Source organism: Mustela putorius, unplaced genomic scaffold, assembly GCF_011764305.1.
Source record: "Mustela putorius furo isolate JIRA1106 unplaced genomic scaffold, ASM1176430v1.1 tig00003858_pilon_pilon_pilon, whole genome shotgun sequence".
NCBI lineage: Eukaryota > Metazoa > Chordata > Mammalia > Carnivora > Mustelidae > Mustela > Mustela putorius.
The window spans coordinates 27170530-27185314 of NW_025422010.1; the positions used below are offsets into that span (position 1 = coordinate 27170530).

At 37.5% G+C, this 14785-nt stretch overlaps 1 protein-coding gene across 3 annotated transcripts in view; it reads left to right on the top strand.

Annotated features, from left to right (window-relative positions):
* RNF125 (ring finger protein 125) overlaps positions 1–14785 on the top strand; it is a 49897-nt gene that overhangs the window by 29714 nt on the left and 5398 nt on the right. For 2 of the 3 annotated variants that reach the window (XM_004742885.3, XM_004742887.3), the window contains exon 5: positions 4817–4924. In XM_004742885.3, the coding sequence (XP_004742942.1) occupies positions 4817–4924 (108 nt within the window). Of the gene's footprint in view, positions 1–4816; positions 4925–8023; positions 12170–14785 lie in introns of those variants that run through there. The other variant, XM_004742886.3, reaches the window with a different exon arrangement.

Sequence of the window (14785 nt, forward strand, 5' to 3'; positions counted from 1 at the left end):
ATGTGCTTTGATTATGAAAATGCTGGAAGTAGATACTGTGGCATATTTGGGGTCCGCATGCTTAGGGATGCCCAGCGGGGACATGTTGGCAAAAACACCCCAAGAGAAGTTCTAGATCCAAGGCTAATTGTGGATTGGTGTGGAAGTTAGCCAGGAATTATTGCTCTGAGGGGCTGGGTTGTTGGGATTGCTCGCAGATAAGATCATTGACCTCATCTGAATTAATCTAGTGTAAGAAGTTTCATGACAGTTAGAGATTTGAGCAAGTGATTTTGCCTTCTAGATAAAATTAGGTAATTCTGAGGTCAAACCCTGAGCAACTAATCTTTTCTGAGCTGCTCACAACTGGGGTAACAGGTTAAGAACATGAAGGAATTTTGACTTTTCTTAAATGCAGCTTTAAGAACCGACAGCTCCTTTCTGTCACATAGTAATTATTTCTGTCATGTTTTATTTTTTTAAAGATTCATCTGTTTATTAGAGAGTGAGAGAACGTTCATGGGAGTGGGGGGTGTTATAGAGGGGCAGGCAGAGGGAGAGGGAGAAGCAGACCGCTCCCTCCCTGAGCTCTGAGGCTACTCGGTGCTTCATCCCAGGATCCCGAGATCATGACCTGAGCCGAAACTCATTAACCGACTGAGCCACCCAGGCACCCCTGCCATGTTTTATTTTTTGAAAATTTGTGTCTGTGGAATATTAAACTCACAGGAGACCAGTGACATAAGCAGCATGCTTCAGATTAAATTGAGAGACCACTTTTGAGGGAAATTTGGTATTTTGTTTTAGAGAGAGAAGCTGTTTCAGCAAGAGCCACTGTTTCTGGCTGTTCTCTCCGTAGAGTGTTCTTTCTTTCAGTGGTTGGCTCCTATTCATCCTTTAGAACTCTGCTGAAATCTTTCTTCTCAGGGAAGCCCTCCATGATGTTCAAGTTACTTTCAGCTCTTGCTATCCTCCCCTCTTTTTTTCTCATTTATCACAATTTGTAATTATGTGTTCATTTCACGTCTGTCTCTCCTTATAAGCTGTCAGGTACATGAAGTCATGGAACTCAACTTCCTTGTTCAACATTGCCTGCCCACCTCTTGGCAGAGAACCTAGCGCATGGGTGGCTATAGTGATAATGAAAAAGAAAATACTGAAGAAAAACATAATTCCATTCACCCAGATTCAAGTGTTCCAATAGTCTCTTATTTTCTGCCTTGCTCCCAAGATTCATTTCTTAAGGGAAGGGACAGGACTTATTGGTTTGGAACATAAACTATGGTGACTAGAGCCTGAGCCACCTGCCCCACAGTGGTTTATTTCTGTGGGTATTTAGAATATCTGTGAGTCGACTAGGCTGTGGGAGTATATGTGCATAAATGTTTTGGAAGGAAGAAAAATCTTTATTAAATTTGCTTTCAGACTCTTGCTAAATTAGATGTGCAATCTGGTACCTTAATTTTGGTTACATATTTGCCTGTAATTATTTTAGCGCATGTCTCTTTCTCTTTTTTTGGATTTAGGAATTTTGAATTTCTTCCCGAAATGGCACTAGCCATTAGATAGTTGCTGTGAAGGTTAATCTAAATTATAGATAGAACTGGGTTTTCCTTGTAATAAATATTTTGAAGGATTGAAGTTGGTGGTAACTTCTGGTATGGTAGCTATTCTCACCTGTGGAGTTCACCACCAGATAAAGTCCATACTGAGGTGAGGTCAGCATCCTTTGACTATACACTGTGCACTAATTGATTCCTAATATGAGTATCATGGCCTTGGGAGCATTGAGTGGAGGCACATGATAAAGGATGAGCTGATGGTAGCAAATTGGCAATGTTAGCGAGAATGTAGGTGAACACTTAGGTACTTGGCGATGATTAGTCAGTCTCTTACCATTTCTTACTCCTCCCTCAGGTCAGATCCCTCGATTTAGGACACAAAATAAATCCTTAGAGTAGTACAGATAGTCACCTGTTGTTTTCCAGTGTCCTTCTGGAAGAAATCTCTTGAGTTATACAACTAAATACTATGTACAGCAGAAGATCGAAGTCTCCACTACCTCCTGTCAACATCAGACTGAAAACAAAAACTACTTGGCTTAAAGTTCCAGATTTTCTGTATCTTTCTCTTTATCTAGATCTGGAATCTCCTTAATAGTTGGATCGGGGCTTAGCATCTCTGTTCCTCTGACTTTTTTTTTTTAAGATTTTATTTTATTTATTTGAGAGAGAGACAGAGAGAGCATGAGCGAGGAGAAGGTCAGAGAGAGAAGCAGACTCTCCGTGGAGCTGGGAGCCCGATGCGGGACTCCAGGATCATGACCTGAGCCAAAGGCAGTCGTCCAACCAACTGAGCCACCCAGGTGTCCCTGTTCCTCTGACTCTTGTCATGGGTCCTCCGGAAACCATAATAGGTGCTCAAATATCTGTTGAGCAGAACTGGTTCCAATTTATCCTTCCAAACTTGTCCCCTACCACTTCCCCCAATATGCCGTGCCTTCAGCTTCCCAGAGCTTTTCCCATTCCCTAAGCAGGCCTGTCCTTTTCCCACTTTAATTTCTCTGACTGTGATGCTTCTCACTCTGGCATTGCTGGCTCATTCTACAAGACTCGTTTCAGTTACCAGCAGCTTGGCTGACGCCTTTCCTGATTTCCTGGGCAAAATTCATGATTCCTTTTTTAGGTCTTGAACTGCCTTTTTGAGAATAACATTTGAATATATGGTGTAACATCTTGGGTATAGCACTTGCTATGCAGTATTGAAAGTATCTTCTTACATGATAACAATAGCAACCATTTATGATTTGTGCCAAGGACTGAGCTAATAGAATCACTGAGCTTCATAATGTTAAATGGCATCTTTTAAATATACAAACAGCTCTGCAAAGCAGAGTTAAGTCTCCTGTTGCAGGTTAAGATTAAGGACTTGCCGAGGCCAAGTCAGTGAGAGGCAGAGATGAAATTGGAAACTATTTTCCTGGTCCTAGGAATGCAGGAGTGAACAGGACACATGAACTTTCTTCCCTCATGGAGCTCCAGCTCTTCAGAAACAAGGATCAAACAGTAGTAAACACATGGTGTTTATTAAAGGCCTAGTATGTACCGGGCATATAGAGGACATTCTCTCTAAACATCCTAACGACTCTCCAAGTTAGGTGGTGGTATCTCCACTTGACCCAAGAGAGAAGTTCATGTGCTGAAGTCAGTCACACAGCTGGTGCTGGGATTCGAAGGCTTTCTGACTTCACAGGTCATGCAACACAACTGTGGCTTCACTGGTTTCCATATTCCAGGTGCGCAGCATATAGTAGAGGGCACCCTAAAGAGTACTGAGTGAACAAATTTCTATACTAGTGTCCCTTCCGTCACATCACAAAAAAATTGATGTTGCTTTTTTGTTAAAATATTTCTTGGTCTCAGCTATGTTCTCATTACCACCTGGGGATCTCAGGGTAGATTAAGTACTATCTTGGAGATAGCCAGTGTTGGCAAGTAACTGAGATAGCTAGAGCTTTAGAAAATCGTAAGTGACTATAAAGCAGGAGTAACTTAAATGATGTGATTCTATTCAAAATAAGACAAAGATTAATGGAGTAAAGCAAGATTGGGAAGTTGAACTATGTTTAGGTAACTGATACCGAAACTGAGACCACTATAAAACAATAAGAATTACAAGAAAGCCTCTTTTAAATTTAAAGAGAGATGTTACCATCCAGACAGATAAATTAAGCTCTATTATAATATGAAAAGAATGTTGAATTGTCTATTAGGAGGCCTAGATCCCAGTTCGGATATACAGTGGTATAAATTTAAGCTAATTTTTTCTTTCTGAGATTGGGCTCATGAAAGAAATAGGATAATTCACTAGATTGTTGTGAGAATGAGATGAGAATACCCCCTAATTTGATGCCTAACACACACCTGGCTATCAGTAATGGTGCTGCATCTCATATTCTAAAAGAGGAAAATATGAAGAAATAGAATTTTTAAAACCCTAGGTTAATATGTAATAAAGCAGTAAAAAAAAAAAAAAAAGTAATAAAGTAGTATATATTTTTTTAAAGATTTTATTTATTAGTGAGAGAGAGCACAGGTGCATGTGAGGTAGGGGCAGGGGGAGAGGGAGAAGCAGATTCCCTACCAAGGAAGGAGCCCAACATGGAGCTTGATCCTAGGACCCAGATATCATGACCTGAGTCCAAGGCAGACAGTTAACCGACTGAGCCACCCAGGTGCCCAGAGTCTTTCGTCACATACACCCAAAAAAATGGAGTTCATGCAAAAACTGGTGAGATCTAAATAAGGTTTGTAGTCTAGTTAATTGCTAATTTCCTGGTTTCAGTAAAGTACTGCACTTACAAAGTATTAGCACTGAGGAAGCTGAATGATGGAGTCATGGGAAATCTTGCATTATTTTTGTAATTTCTCCTGAGTTTATAAATACTTGAAAATTAAAAAGATTATTTTTTAAAGCCATTAAGTATTTTAAAAAGGCAACTAATTAAGTAAGTTATAGTACATCTACTAACTGCAATATGAGTTAAATAATAGATTGATGAATATGAAATAAATAGCTATACTGTTATATAATAATAGATTGATGAATATGAAATAAATAGCTATACTGTTAAGTACAGGAAATGCATATGAAGAAATAAATGCAATTTTATTTGGTTAATATTGTTAATATTTACGGTTTTTAAATATTATGCTGAGAAATGGCCAGTAGATTCATAAAGTTAAACTTCATTTTGTTGAATGGTTATTTAATTTTTTAATTCCGACACTGATTATTTTAAATTCTTTCTTGAACTCCTGATTTTCTTTATTTCCAGTTCTGTCCACTTTGCCGCTTACTACCTAATGAGAATCCAGGCAGCTTTAATGGCAGTTTAATAAGACATCTGCAAGTCAATCACACTTTGTTTTATGATGATTTCATAGTAAGTATATTATTTTACTTTTACATTTTGTTTCTGTTTGTTGTGCATTAAGCTTACCTTTTTAAATCCAAGTGAATAAAATTACAGCAGAAAAAAATATGTATAGACCTGAAGTTAAGTATTAGCATTAAGCAAGTAATTATAAAAATACAATGTTTATAAACTTGACTATTGATCTCATCTGCCTTAGACAAAATTATTATCTTTGTGATCTGGGTAATTAGTGATTGTATAAGGAACTAGATTTCACTTTCAAATTATTTTAATTTCTAGTCTAGGCCCGTCCCTATATATAGTTGTAATTTTTATGAAGTTGAAAACTTAGGTAGCTGAGATGAGATGAAATCACATCAGTAACAAAATGGCTCAGAGTTTGTTCTGCATCTTGCTATTATACTGCATTGAATGGCTAAAAACAGATACGGCATTATCAGTGTAGTAAGACATACAAGCCTCATTTTTAATTTAAATTACATGAGACACAAAACTCGTGTCTACTGAATGTTTTTAAACTGAAAAAATTGTATTATGAAAAATCATAAATGTGGGGCGCCTGGGTGGCTCAGTGGGTTAAGCCGCTGCCTTCGGCTCAGGTCATGATCTCAGGGTCCTGGGATCGAGTCCCGCATCGGGCTCTCTGCTCAGCAGGGAGCCTGCTTCCTTTTCTCTCTCTCTGCCTGCCTCTCAGTGTACTTGTAATTTCTCTCTGTCAAATAAATAAATAAAATCTTTAAAAAAAAAAATCATAAATGTATACAAAAGCAGACAACATAGTACCACGGACCCCCATGTATCAGTAACTACCCATCAGTAACTACCAACTAATGGCCAATCTCATTATATTAACCATTTTTCTGTTTTATTGAGAAATAATTGACATGTCGCACTGTGTAAGTTGAAGGTACATGGTATAATGGCTTGACTTACGTAGTGTGACATTATCACCACAATAATGTAACATCCATCATCTCCTAAAGATACCAAATTTTTTTTTTCTTTGTGATGAGAATTTTTAGGATTGACTCTCTTATCAGCTTTCGAACATGCCATACATTAGTGTTAACTATAGTCCTCATGTAGTACATTACATCCCCAGTATTTATTTAACTTACAAGGGGAAGTTTGTGCCTTTTGACGCCTTTTCCTCCCATGCTCCCTCCCCCAACCCAAGATGTTTTTTTTTTAAGATAGAAGAAAAGTTAGATGTAGTATGAATAGCTCTAACGTAGGTTTTATTTTGTTTTGTTTTTTTAGGATAGAAGAAAAGTTTGATGTAGTATGAATAGTTATAACTTATGACTGTATTTCCCATGATCAGGAATGAGAATAACAAGTGAAAAGTTAATGTAGCCTTTGTTCTGCTTTGCTCCATGTGTTGCCATGTGAGGGTAATGTGTTTTCTCCTGAGTCCCTTTGAGCAAAGGGGTATTGCCTATTTTGGAAGGAAAATCCCTCATAGCCATGTTGTGAAGTAGTGCATTATTATTGTCACCGCTATCTAAATACATGAAGTGTTAAGAGCTAAATTTAACTTTGCATGTAATTTTCACATGATTTTTGACTGCTGTCTTTTTACGCAATTTCAAGATAGAATTTAATAATTGTTGAAGATTATCCCTTGAAAATGTCTCCTTGCTTTCTGATCTGCCCCCTGTATCCAGATTGAACACAAGGAGCGTGGGTTCTGACCTGGGTTTGAGTAACAGCTCGTCTCGGTCACAGCTCTGTGACTGTGGGCAAGGTACTTAACCACGGAACCTGTCTGTTCATGTGTGAAGTGAGGAGAGGAAAAGCACTTCAGCCCCAGAGCTCTTGTTGAGAATTAAATGTGACAGTGCACGTAAAGTGATGTGCACGGTTTGGGCAAGGACATTAGGCCACCTGGAAAAGGGGTGAGGGTAAATGGAGGTACTAGGATCACTTGAGGAGCCGAGCAGGCGCCACAACACAGGCTCCAATGCTCAAACAATATCTTTTCTGGGAACCTGAACCACACACAGACTCAGCAGAGGCTTGTTCTGGTCTCTAGGTTCTCATTTTTTACAACCTCGTAGGGCTTCCTCTACCTTCACTCCATGAGATGTTCTAAAAACCAGGTTGATTTCATATCTGTCCCAGCTATTATGTTCTCTCCATTCTTCTCAGGATTTTCCAAAGTATGATCCAGGACTGGTCAGGAGAAAGCAACTTTGATGAGAGTCCTTTTAGCCCACTCAAAACTGGTTGCCACTTGGATGTGGCAGTGAGGTGGAAGCCATATTGTTTGTTTGGACTTTTGGTTTCCCAAGCTACTGGGTACTAGACTGCGCACCTTAAGTATAGTGTCTTATTTTATTCCTTACAGCAGCTTCTGTGAAGTGAGTGTTGTGTCACTGTCCTCACTTAGCATGAAACCTCTTAAGCTCAAAGGTTAATATTTGCCTACGAAAAAGCCAGCATTTACTCCAGATCTTGTGCTCTCCTGGGCTTTATGGCTTCCCTTTGGATTTTGTTGATTTACCTTTATGCTTTTATGTTTCAGAATGGATTTCCAAAAGGGATTTGATTTTTTTCTATTTGTTCGATTTATTGCAGAAGAGGAGGTGGATTGCAGAGAATAGGGCTCTTAATAGTTTTTGTTTTATTTACAGAATGTGCTGACTTAAAGTTTTGAAAGCCATTTTGGCCATAGGGAGGCAGGGAGAAAGAGAGTTTTGTGTTCAACATATTTTTCAGAAATAGATACTCAGTAGTACTCCTGAGATTGGTGAATTCTGCAGCAATGTCTTGACTTTACTCTGTATTACATGTTTATTTGGAACATAGCACTGTAACTGCCATTTCTAATGTTGACTAAAATTACTAATTTAAATTCCAAATCAAGACTATTTTACTGTGACAATAACGAGTTAGTTATTAGGCAGTAAAATTAAATAGAAAATGCACTAGCCCCAGAACAGAAGTCTTGGGTATTTATGATAGTTTTTGTAGAAACTTGGACTGGTCGCTAAATTCAGGGCTCTACTTCCCACCGGATGAGGCACTGCCTTGACCTTTATCCTCCAGTTGCGGAAAACTATCATTTCTGATTATGTTTCTAATTATTTTTCTTTATTGTAGGATTTTAATATAATTGAAGAAGCTCTTATCCGAAGGGTCTTAGACCGGTCACTTCTGGAATATGTGAATCATTCAAACACCACATAATTTTATTAAAAGGAAAGAGAAGGAGACCATACACTTGCACCATTTGTTAAGATGCTGCTTGAACAAGTGGAGGGGAATTGTCAATGTTCGATGGGTGAAAATGTACAACACAGTTATACATTTGTCCCTGGTTCTTGTTATATTGCGTTTTAAAACTGCTTTCATTTTGATGGCTTACATCTGTTTTTACATTCTTGAGTTTTTTAGAAACTTAACAAAAAGTAGTCTCCATCAGCCATTAGTATATGGAAGAGAACATAAGGCAGGATATGTGGGTGAAGGGTCTTTATTTGCAAATTGAATGATACTGTGTGTAATGTTACATGTTAATATCTGCTATCATGGTTGAGCAAGATAACTAATCTTTGTTCTATGTAAAAAGATGGAGAATAAAACCAAGTGTGGACATTCAAGGAAATACAAAATCTGTTCTAGTGCACATCTAATCTCTAATAGGATAATATGAGTAGCCTTATATTAGAGTAGATAAGGAAAATTTTGGAAGTCAACAAAGTCCACTTAACCACATTGTAAAACATAATACTGTAACAAAATAAATTTTGTGTTAGGAATGTATACTTAATTCTTTGAATTTTATAACTATGCACAGTAAGAATCTAATATTATATTTTTCAAATATTTGTAGCTTATTATTTAGAACTATTTCTACAAGGTAGGCAGTTTCTTAAGAACCTGATATTTATAATAGAAGTGTTCACATCCATAATTTTTAGTGGAAAACCCTAAGGTAAGGGCTTTGATTTTTTTTACTTCTTTTCCTTTAGAAAAAATACAAAACATAAATACTGAAAACCAAACAAAATGTAGCTTTTTACATCATTATAAGGAAACACTGTTTTAGAACTCTGACAGCGACTTGGTTATCCTCTGTGTGTCCAGTCACATTTATCAACCATCTTCCCCAATTCCACAGAAGTAACCACTACAGTGATACCCATTGTAATCACCTCCTTGCATTTCTTTATTATTACCCAAGTGTGTATCTTTGCCCACTATATTTTAATCTTAATCTATTTAAAATTGTTTTATTGGCTACATCTCTTATATCTTTTTAACCTATAGGTTCTCCCTTCTTTCTTTTCCTTAGAATTTACTGAAGAACTTCATCTCATGACCTATAGAGTTTCCCACAATCTGTATTTTTGCTGTATTTTGCTGACTACTCAGCATGTTCCTCTTTCCTCTGGATGTTGACACATGGATCTAGATGTTTGAATAGACTCAGGTTCAGTCCTTTTTGGCAAGACTATAGGTTATGGTGTTGTTCTTTCACCAGAGGGTACACAATGTCTGGTTCTCTCTATTTGTGATGTCTGCTGAAGTTGACACTCAATGCCTAGATCCACTCACTGATTTATTGTGAGTTGGAGGATATTCTAATTCTATCATTTCTCTTTCATTTATTAGTTAGAAAATAAAGAGATGTTTCCCCACATCCACTATTTGGCTTACCACTGGTCAAGTTTGTATAAGAAAGGGAAACTAAATATTTGTATTTTCCTCTCATTGACTAATTTTCAAGATAATAAACTTGTTTCCAATTACCTTCCAGAGATCACTTTTTTTCAGTGTTACGAACTCATGGCTTCAAACGTATTTGATAGGCTTCAACCCATTTCAAATATTACCTTATTTAAGTTCAAATTGTCCCCATCTTTTGCCATTGGGAGCCTTACCAAGTTGCCTCTGAGTCATTTTGACACTACACTAACTGTCTTTATTACCTTCCTTGCTATCTGGAAGACAAGATATTCCAGGCTCAACTTGGTGTGTTTCCTGCCCCAGACATGGAATGAGCCATTTCTCTAAGAAGCCTGGTTACTTTCAGTAAGAAATGGTATTTCAAAACCATCATCAGGGCTCTGAGAATGCTCATTGCTGTTAGATTGGCCACTGTTTCTAGGAGAGTGCTAGGAAATCTCTATTTTTTAGTACAATAAAACACGTGAGTTTATTGTGAAACTTCCAAATCAAATTGAGTACTACACAGTTTTTCTTAATGCTTCTAATACAACTGTATTTCCATTTTCTATACTGAGAATCCTGGTTTTCAAGGATCTATATAGGGCATGATAGAGTTAGAATATCCCACAATTACTCATTTCCTTTACTTACCTTACACATGCAGCAGCCTCAGAATAACAATGCTAATACAATCACCACCAATTTGATAACTGAAACAATTAAAATTTTTCCATTTGCCTTTCCCATTCTTTGTTTTCAGAAGTCATACAATGTCAGCGTTTCCAGAACATACTGGTATAACATACTATACTCTCTCCCTTCTAACCCCTATTTAGTCTTAGTTCTTCGAGTAACTGTATAGTCAGTGCTTGCTACTAGTGATTATCTGATGGCTCTATTTTTCATGTCTGGCGCTTTAATGACACATCCAGGATGCAGAATGACGTCTCTGTAGTGTAAGCAAGCAAAGGAAGCTATGAAGACTAGTGATAACAACTGAGGATAAAATAGTTGGCCGTAGTTAGCTTTTTAATTGTCATCATTTATGAACTTAGTTCCTTACACATAAATATAGTCATAGTCACGGTGCCCCTAATTTTTTATAATAAATTATCCAAATTATCCTTTCCTTCTTTAAAGACTTGATTACTATTCTGCCATCCACTGTGAAGTATTTAGAAAAAGGTAAACCCAGATGAAATCTGAAAAAACATTTTTCTTAAAGCAAGGGTAAGGTCATAGCTTATAATTAATTTTGGCTGAATCATAATCATCGTCACAACTCTTTATTGTGAACTCACTAAGGTCTGGGCACTGGCTGGGCAATTTGCACATGCTATCCTGATGACTCTACCACCACTCTCAGAGAGCCTTATTCCCTGCCTTTCAGATAACTGGTTTCAAGCTTGCTTTTCACAGCTGCAGACAAGTAAAAACAGATTTTTAGTTTTACAAGCTCTTGTCCTGCAATTTGGATGGGTTATCCAATAAAGCAAAACCCGCTGGACAACAAGTGCAAAAAGAGAGGAATTTTTCAGAGATAATCAGATTGAAAATCTAATCCCTAAAAAATAAAACAATGTATTTCTGAGTTTGAGTACTGACTATCCAGAAAATAAGTCTTCGTTAGTTCAGAGCTACACAAAAGGCATTCTTAAATCTGTAAAACTTGAAAAAACTTCAAAACTTTAAAACCTGGCTTTTAAGTAAAGCTTGAAAAAGTCATCTACCACTATTAACCTCAGTGCAGCAAATCTGCAGCCTCTCCCTGGATTCCTCTTAGGATAATTTTGCCACCTACAGGACAAATGAGGTGCTGGCCACCTGAATTATTTTGCCTTCTGAATTATTTTGAGTTCTAAAATGGTGAAGTGCAAATATTCATTGTTTCACTGTGCCTTTAACCTTTTATAAAAAGGAATTTATAATTAATTGTTTTAAAAAGGGAAAACCACAGACCAAACCATCATACTGTACACCTTAAACCTTATACACTGATCTGTGTCAATTATTTCTCAATAAAGGGGAGGGGGATGAAAACCAATATTTGAAGCTGTTGACTACTAACAAAAAAGTTTCACTCATTTTCTTTATAGCACCTCAAGATGCATTTTTTTCAAGGCCTTATAAAGGGAAAAACTGATTCACATGTTACTCTTTAAAAGCTAAAGTCTTCTAACCCAATAAAAACCTACAGAGATTTTCTTCATGTGCTTTTTCCTCAAGTTTCTAAAATGTAGGTTGAAAAAATTGGATAGTGCCTCTATGATAAACAGAGCTTCAGATCAGATCTCCTAAGAGATCCTTTGTTGCTTCATTTCTTTTCCTGGTGCTAGGTGTCTTTCATTTTGAAGTGAGCTTATTCCAGCTATGGAAAGTTTATGATATCATCATGTGTACCTTTGAACATTGAAGTTATTTTAAAAAGTCACTAAGAGATTTGTTCTTTTATTATTCAGTTGCAACAACAAATCTGTGTAATGATCAGAATTTAAAATGTACAATTCTTTTCCTTCTGTAAATACATAGTATTGTTAGAAATAAAGAATGGCAGGACCATTGCTTTCATTCAAATATCCACTGTGTCTGTTCTTAAGTATGGATTTGATAATTGTTTACAAACTTCGCTTTTAAAATTATCATCATTGGCAATATCTATCGTAAACATATACCTTCATTTTAGGCCAGTAATTCTCGAATAGGGGTGATTTTGCGTCCCAGAGGACAATGCAATGTCCAGATACGTTTTTGGTTGTTGTAACTGGGGTGTACTATTTGCAGGGAAGTGGGTAGAGACCAGAGATCCTGCCCCACATCTCCAGTGCATAGGACAGCTCTCAACAGCAAAGAATTACCCTGCCCCAAATGTCAGTAGTGCTGAGGTTTAGAAGCCCAGATTTAGGCCACGGTAATGCTGAGCCTCATGGACTTCGTACTAGTTCTGTTTACAAGGGGCTTCATTGAAATTTAAAAGGTAAGATGTAAATGGACTCTCTAAATCCTACTCCTTACTAAATACATATGAAATTTTGGGTGGCAATAGCTATCATGTTTACCCCAGATCAGAATATGTTCAAACATATATAAGAGCTTGGATTTTTCACAAGAAGAGGTGAAGGCCAGAACACATATGTTATTGACTTGACCTCTCATGATTGTTTACTGAAAGTAAAAGGTATAGGCAACTCAGAATGGGTTAAGAAGACTTATCTTTATCACCTAGGTTATCTTTACTGAAGATAAGACAAAATATTTCCAGAGGGAAATGTATGCCTGAGATCCTTGAAGTTAAGAAACATTTAAATTTCTACTTTTTTTTTTTTTAACTGGAAAATCATCTGTTTTTTTTAATCGTGGTTTCAGAGAAGGCCACCCATGGATCTTGATTAAGGCTAATCATTGCCGCAAAGCAGCCATATGAGAGCCCAGGAAAAGTGAGAGATTGGTCAAGATAGATTAGGTCATCCTGTGATTACAAACAGCCCCAAACCCCGCTCTCACCCAAAGTTTCCTGTGTTTCCTGGCTATTCTCCAGACAGCTGTTTTCCAGCCTCAGAATCCCAGATTGTTTTGATTTCATGGCATTTGTATACTACCTTGTGCTTCCCCACCACCCCTTACCACAGTGGGCTGGAGAGTTTGGTTACACAGGTCATTTACACTCATATTTCATTTGCCAAGGCAAGTCATGGCCAGATGTAATTTCAAGCCACTGGGAGAAATGCAATCTAACTTAGGTAGAAGAGAACTGAATATTGGGATATAATAGTAATGCTGACCATGGGAGCAGAAAGCTAGGAAGAGCTGACAGAGACCAGGAGGTCCACAGTGAAAGGGTATTACAAACACGTGTGGAGGGGCGCCTGACTGGCTCAGTAGAGCATGATCTCGGGGTCATGAATTTGAGCCAGGAGAGACAAAATGCCGAAAAAAGACTACCTTTTTAGAAACATAAACTCATATTCATTTTGCCATTGTTTTGCTTAACTTTACTCAAAATTTAGGATTATTTTACCAAATGAAAGATGTTTCAGTTTCTCAAACATAAAACAGTAATTTTGTCTTTTGAGTCACTTTTTCCTTTTCATTAAAAGGAGTAAGGACTTTAACATGAACTCTGGGAGATAACATTCATCTGTAACAATAAATATGCAATGAATGCAAATATATAGTTAATAAACATTGTTAAGCATATATATATATATATATATATATATATAAAACATGCAAACATTACTGGTTAGCAGAGATACTGAGTACTATAATGATACTATTTTTCTCAACACAATGTCTGACAGTATGATCTCTCATATTTTTTGAATCAGTCTGTCATCAAAATTTCTCAATTGATAGTTCTTCACACAAGAAAGCTGTGGTGGAGCTGGCACACTATGGTGGTTTAGTGGTATAATTTACAAATTCCAAAGCAATTTGGTAGTGGTATCTTACCTCTGGACATAATAATTCTACTTCTGGAAATATTTCCCGGCACTTCTACTCCAAAATGGAACCTATATGCAGGATCATATTTATTGCAGTGCTATTCACACAAAAAATGTGCATAAATTTAAGAGTCCAATATTTTTATTTTTTATTATTTTTATTATTTTATATTTATTCATTTGATAGAGACACAGCAAGAGAGGGAACACAAGCAGGGGGAGTGGGAGAGGGAGAAGCAGGCTTCCTGCTGAGCAGAGCCCGATGTGGGGCTCTATGCCAGGACCCTGAGATCATGCCCTGAGCTGAAGGCAGACGCTTTTTAATGACTGAGCCACCCAGACACCCCTATTTTTATTATTTTTTTAAAGACCTCTTTTTTGTTGTTTTTTTTTTTTGTATTTTGCTTTTTTTTAAAAAGTAATCTCTATGCCCAACATGAGGTTTGAACTCACAGCCCAGAGACCAAGAGTCACGTGCTCTACTGAGTGAGTCAGCCAGGCACCCCCAGGCCAATCCTTTTTAAAAATGTGGCCTTTCGGGGCGCCTGGGTGGCTCAGTGGGTTGAGCCGCTGCCTTCGGCTCGGGCCATGATCTCAGGGTCCGGGGATCGAGTCCCGCGTCGGGCTCTCTGCTCAACAGGGAGCCTGCTTCCATCTCTCTCTCTCTGCCTGCCTCTCCATCTGCTTGTGATCTCTCTCTATCAAATAAATAAATAAAATCTTAAAAAAAAATGTGGCCTTTTGATCG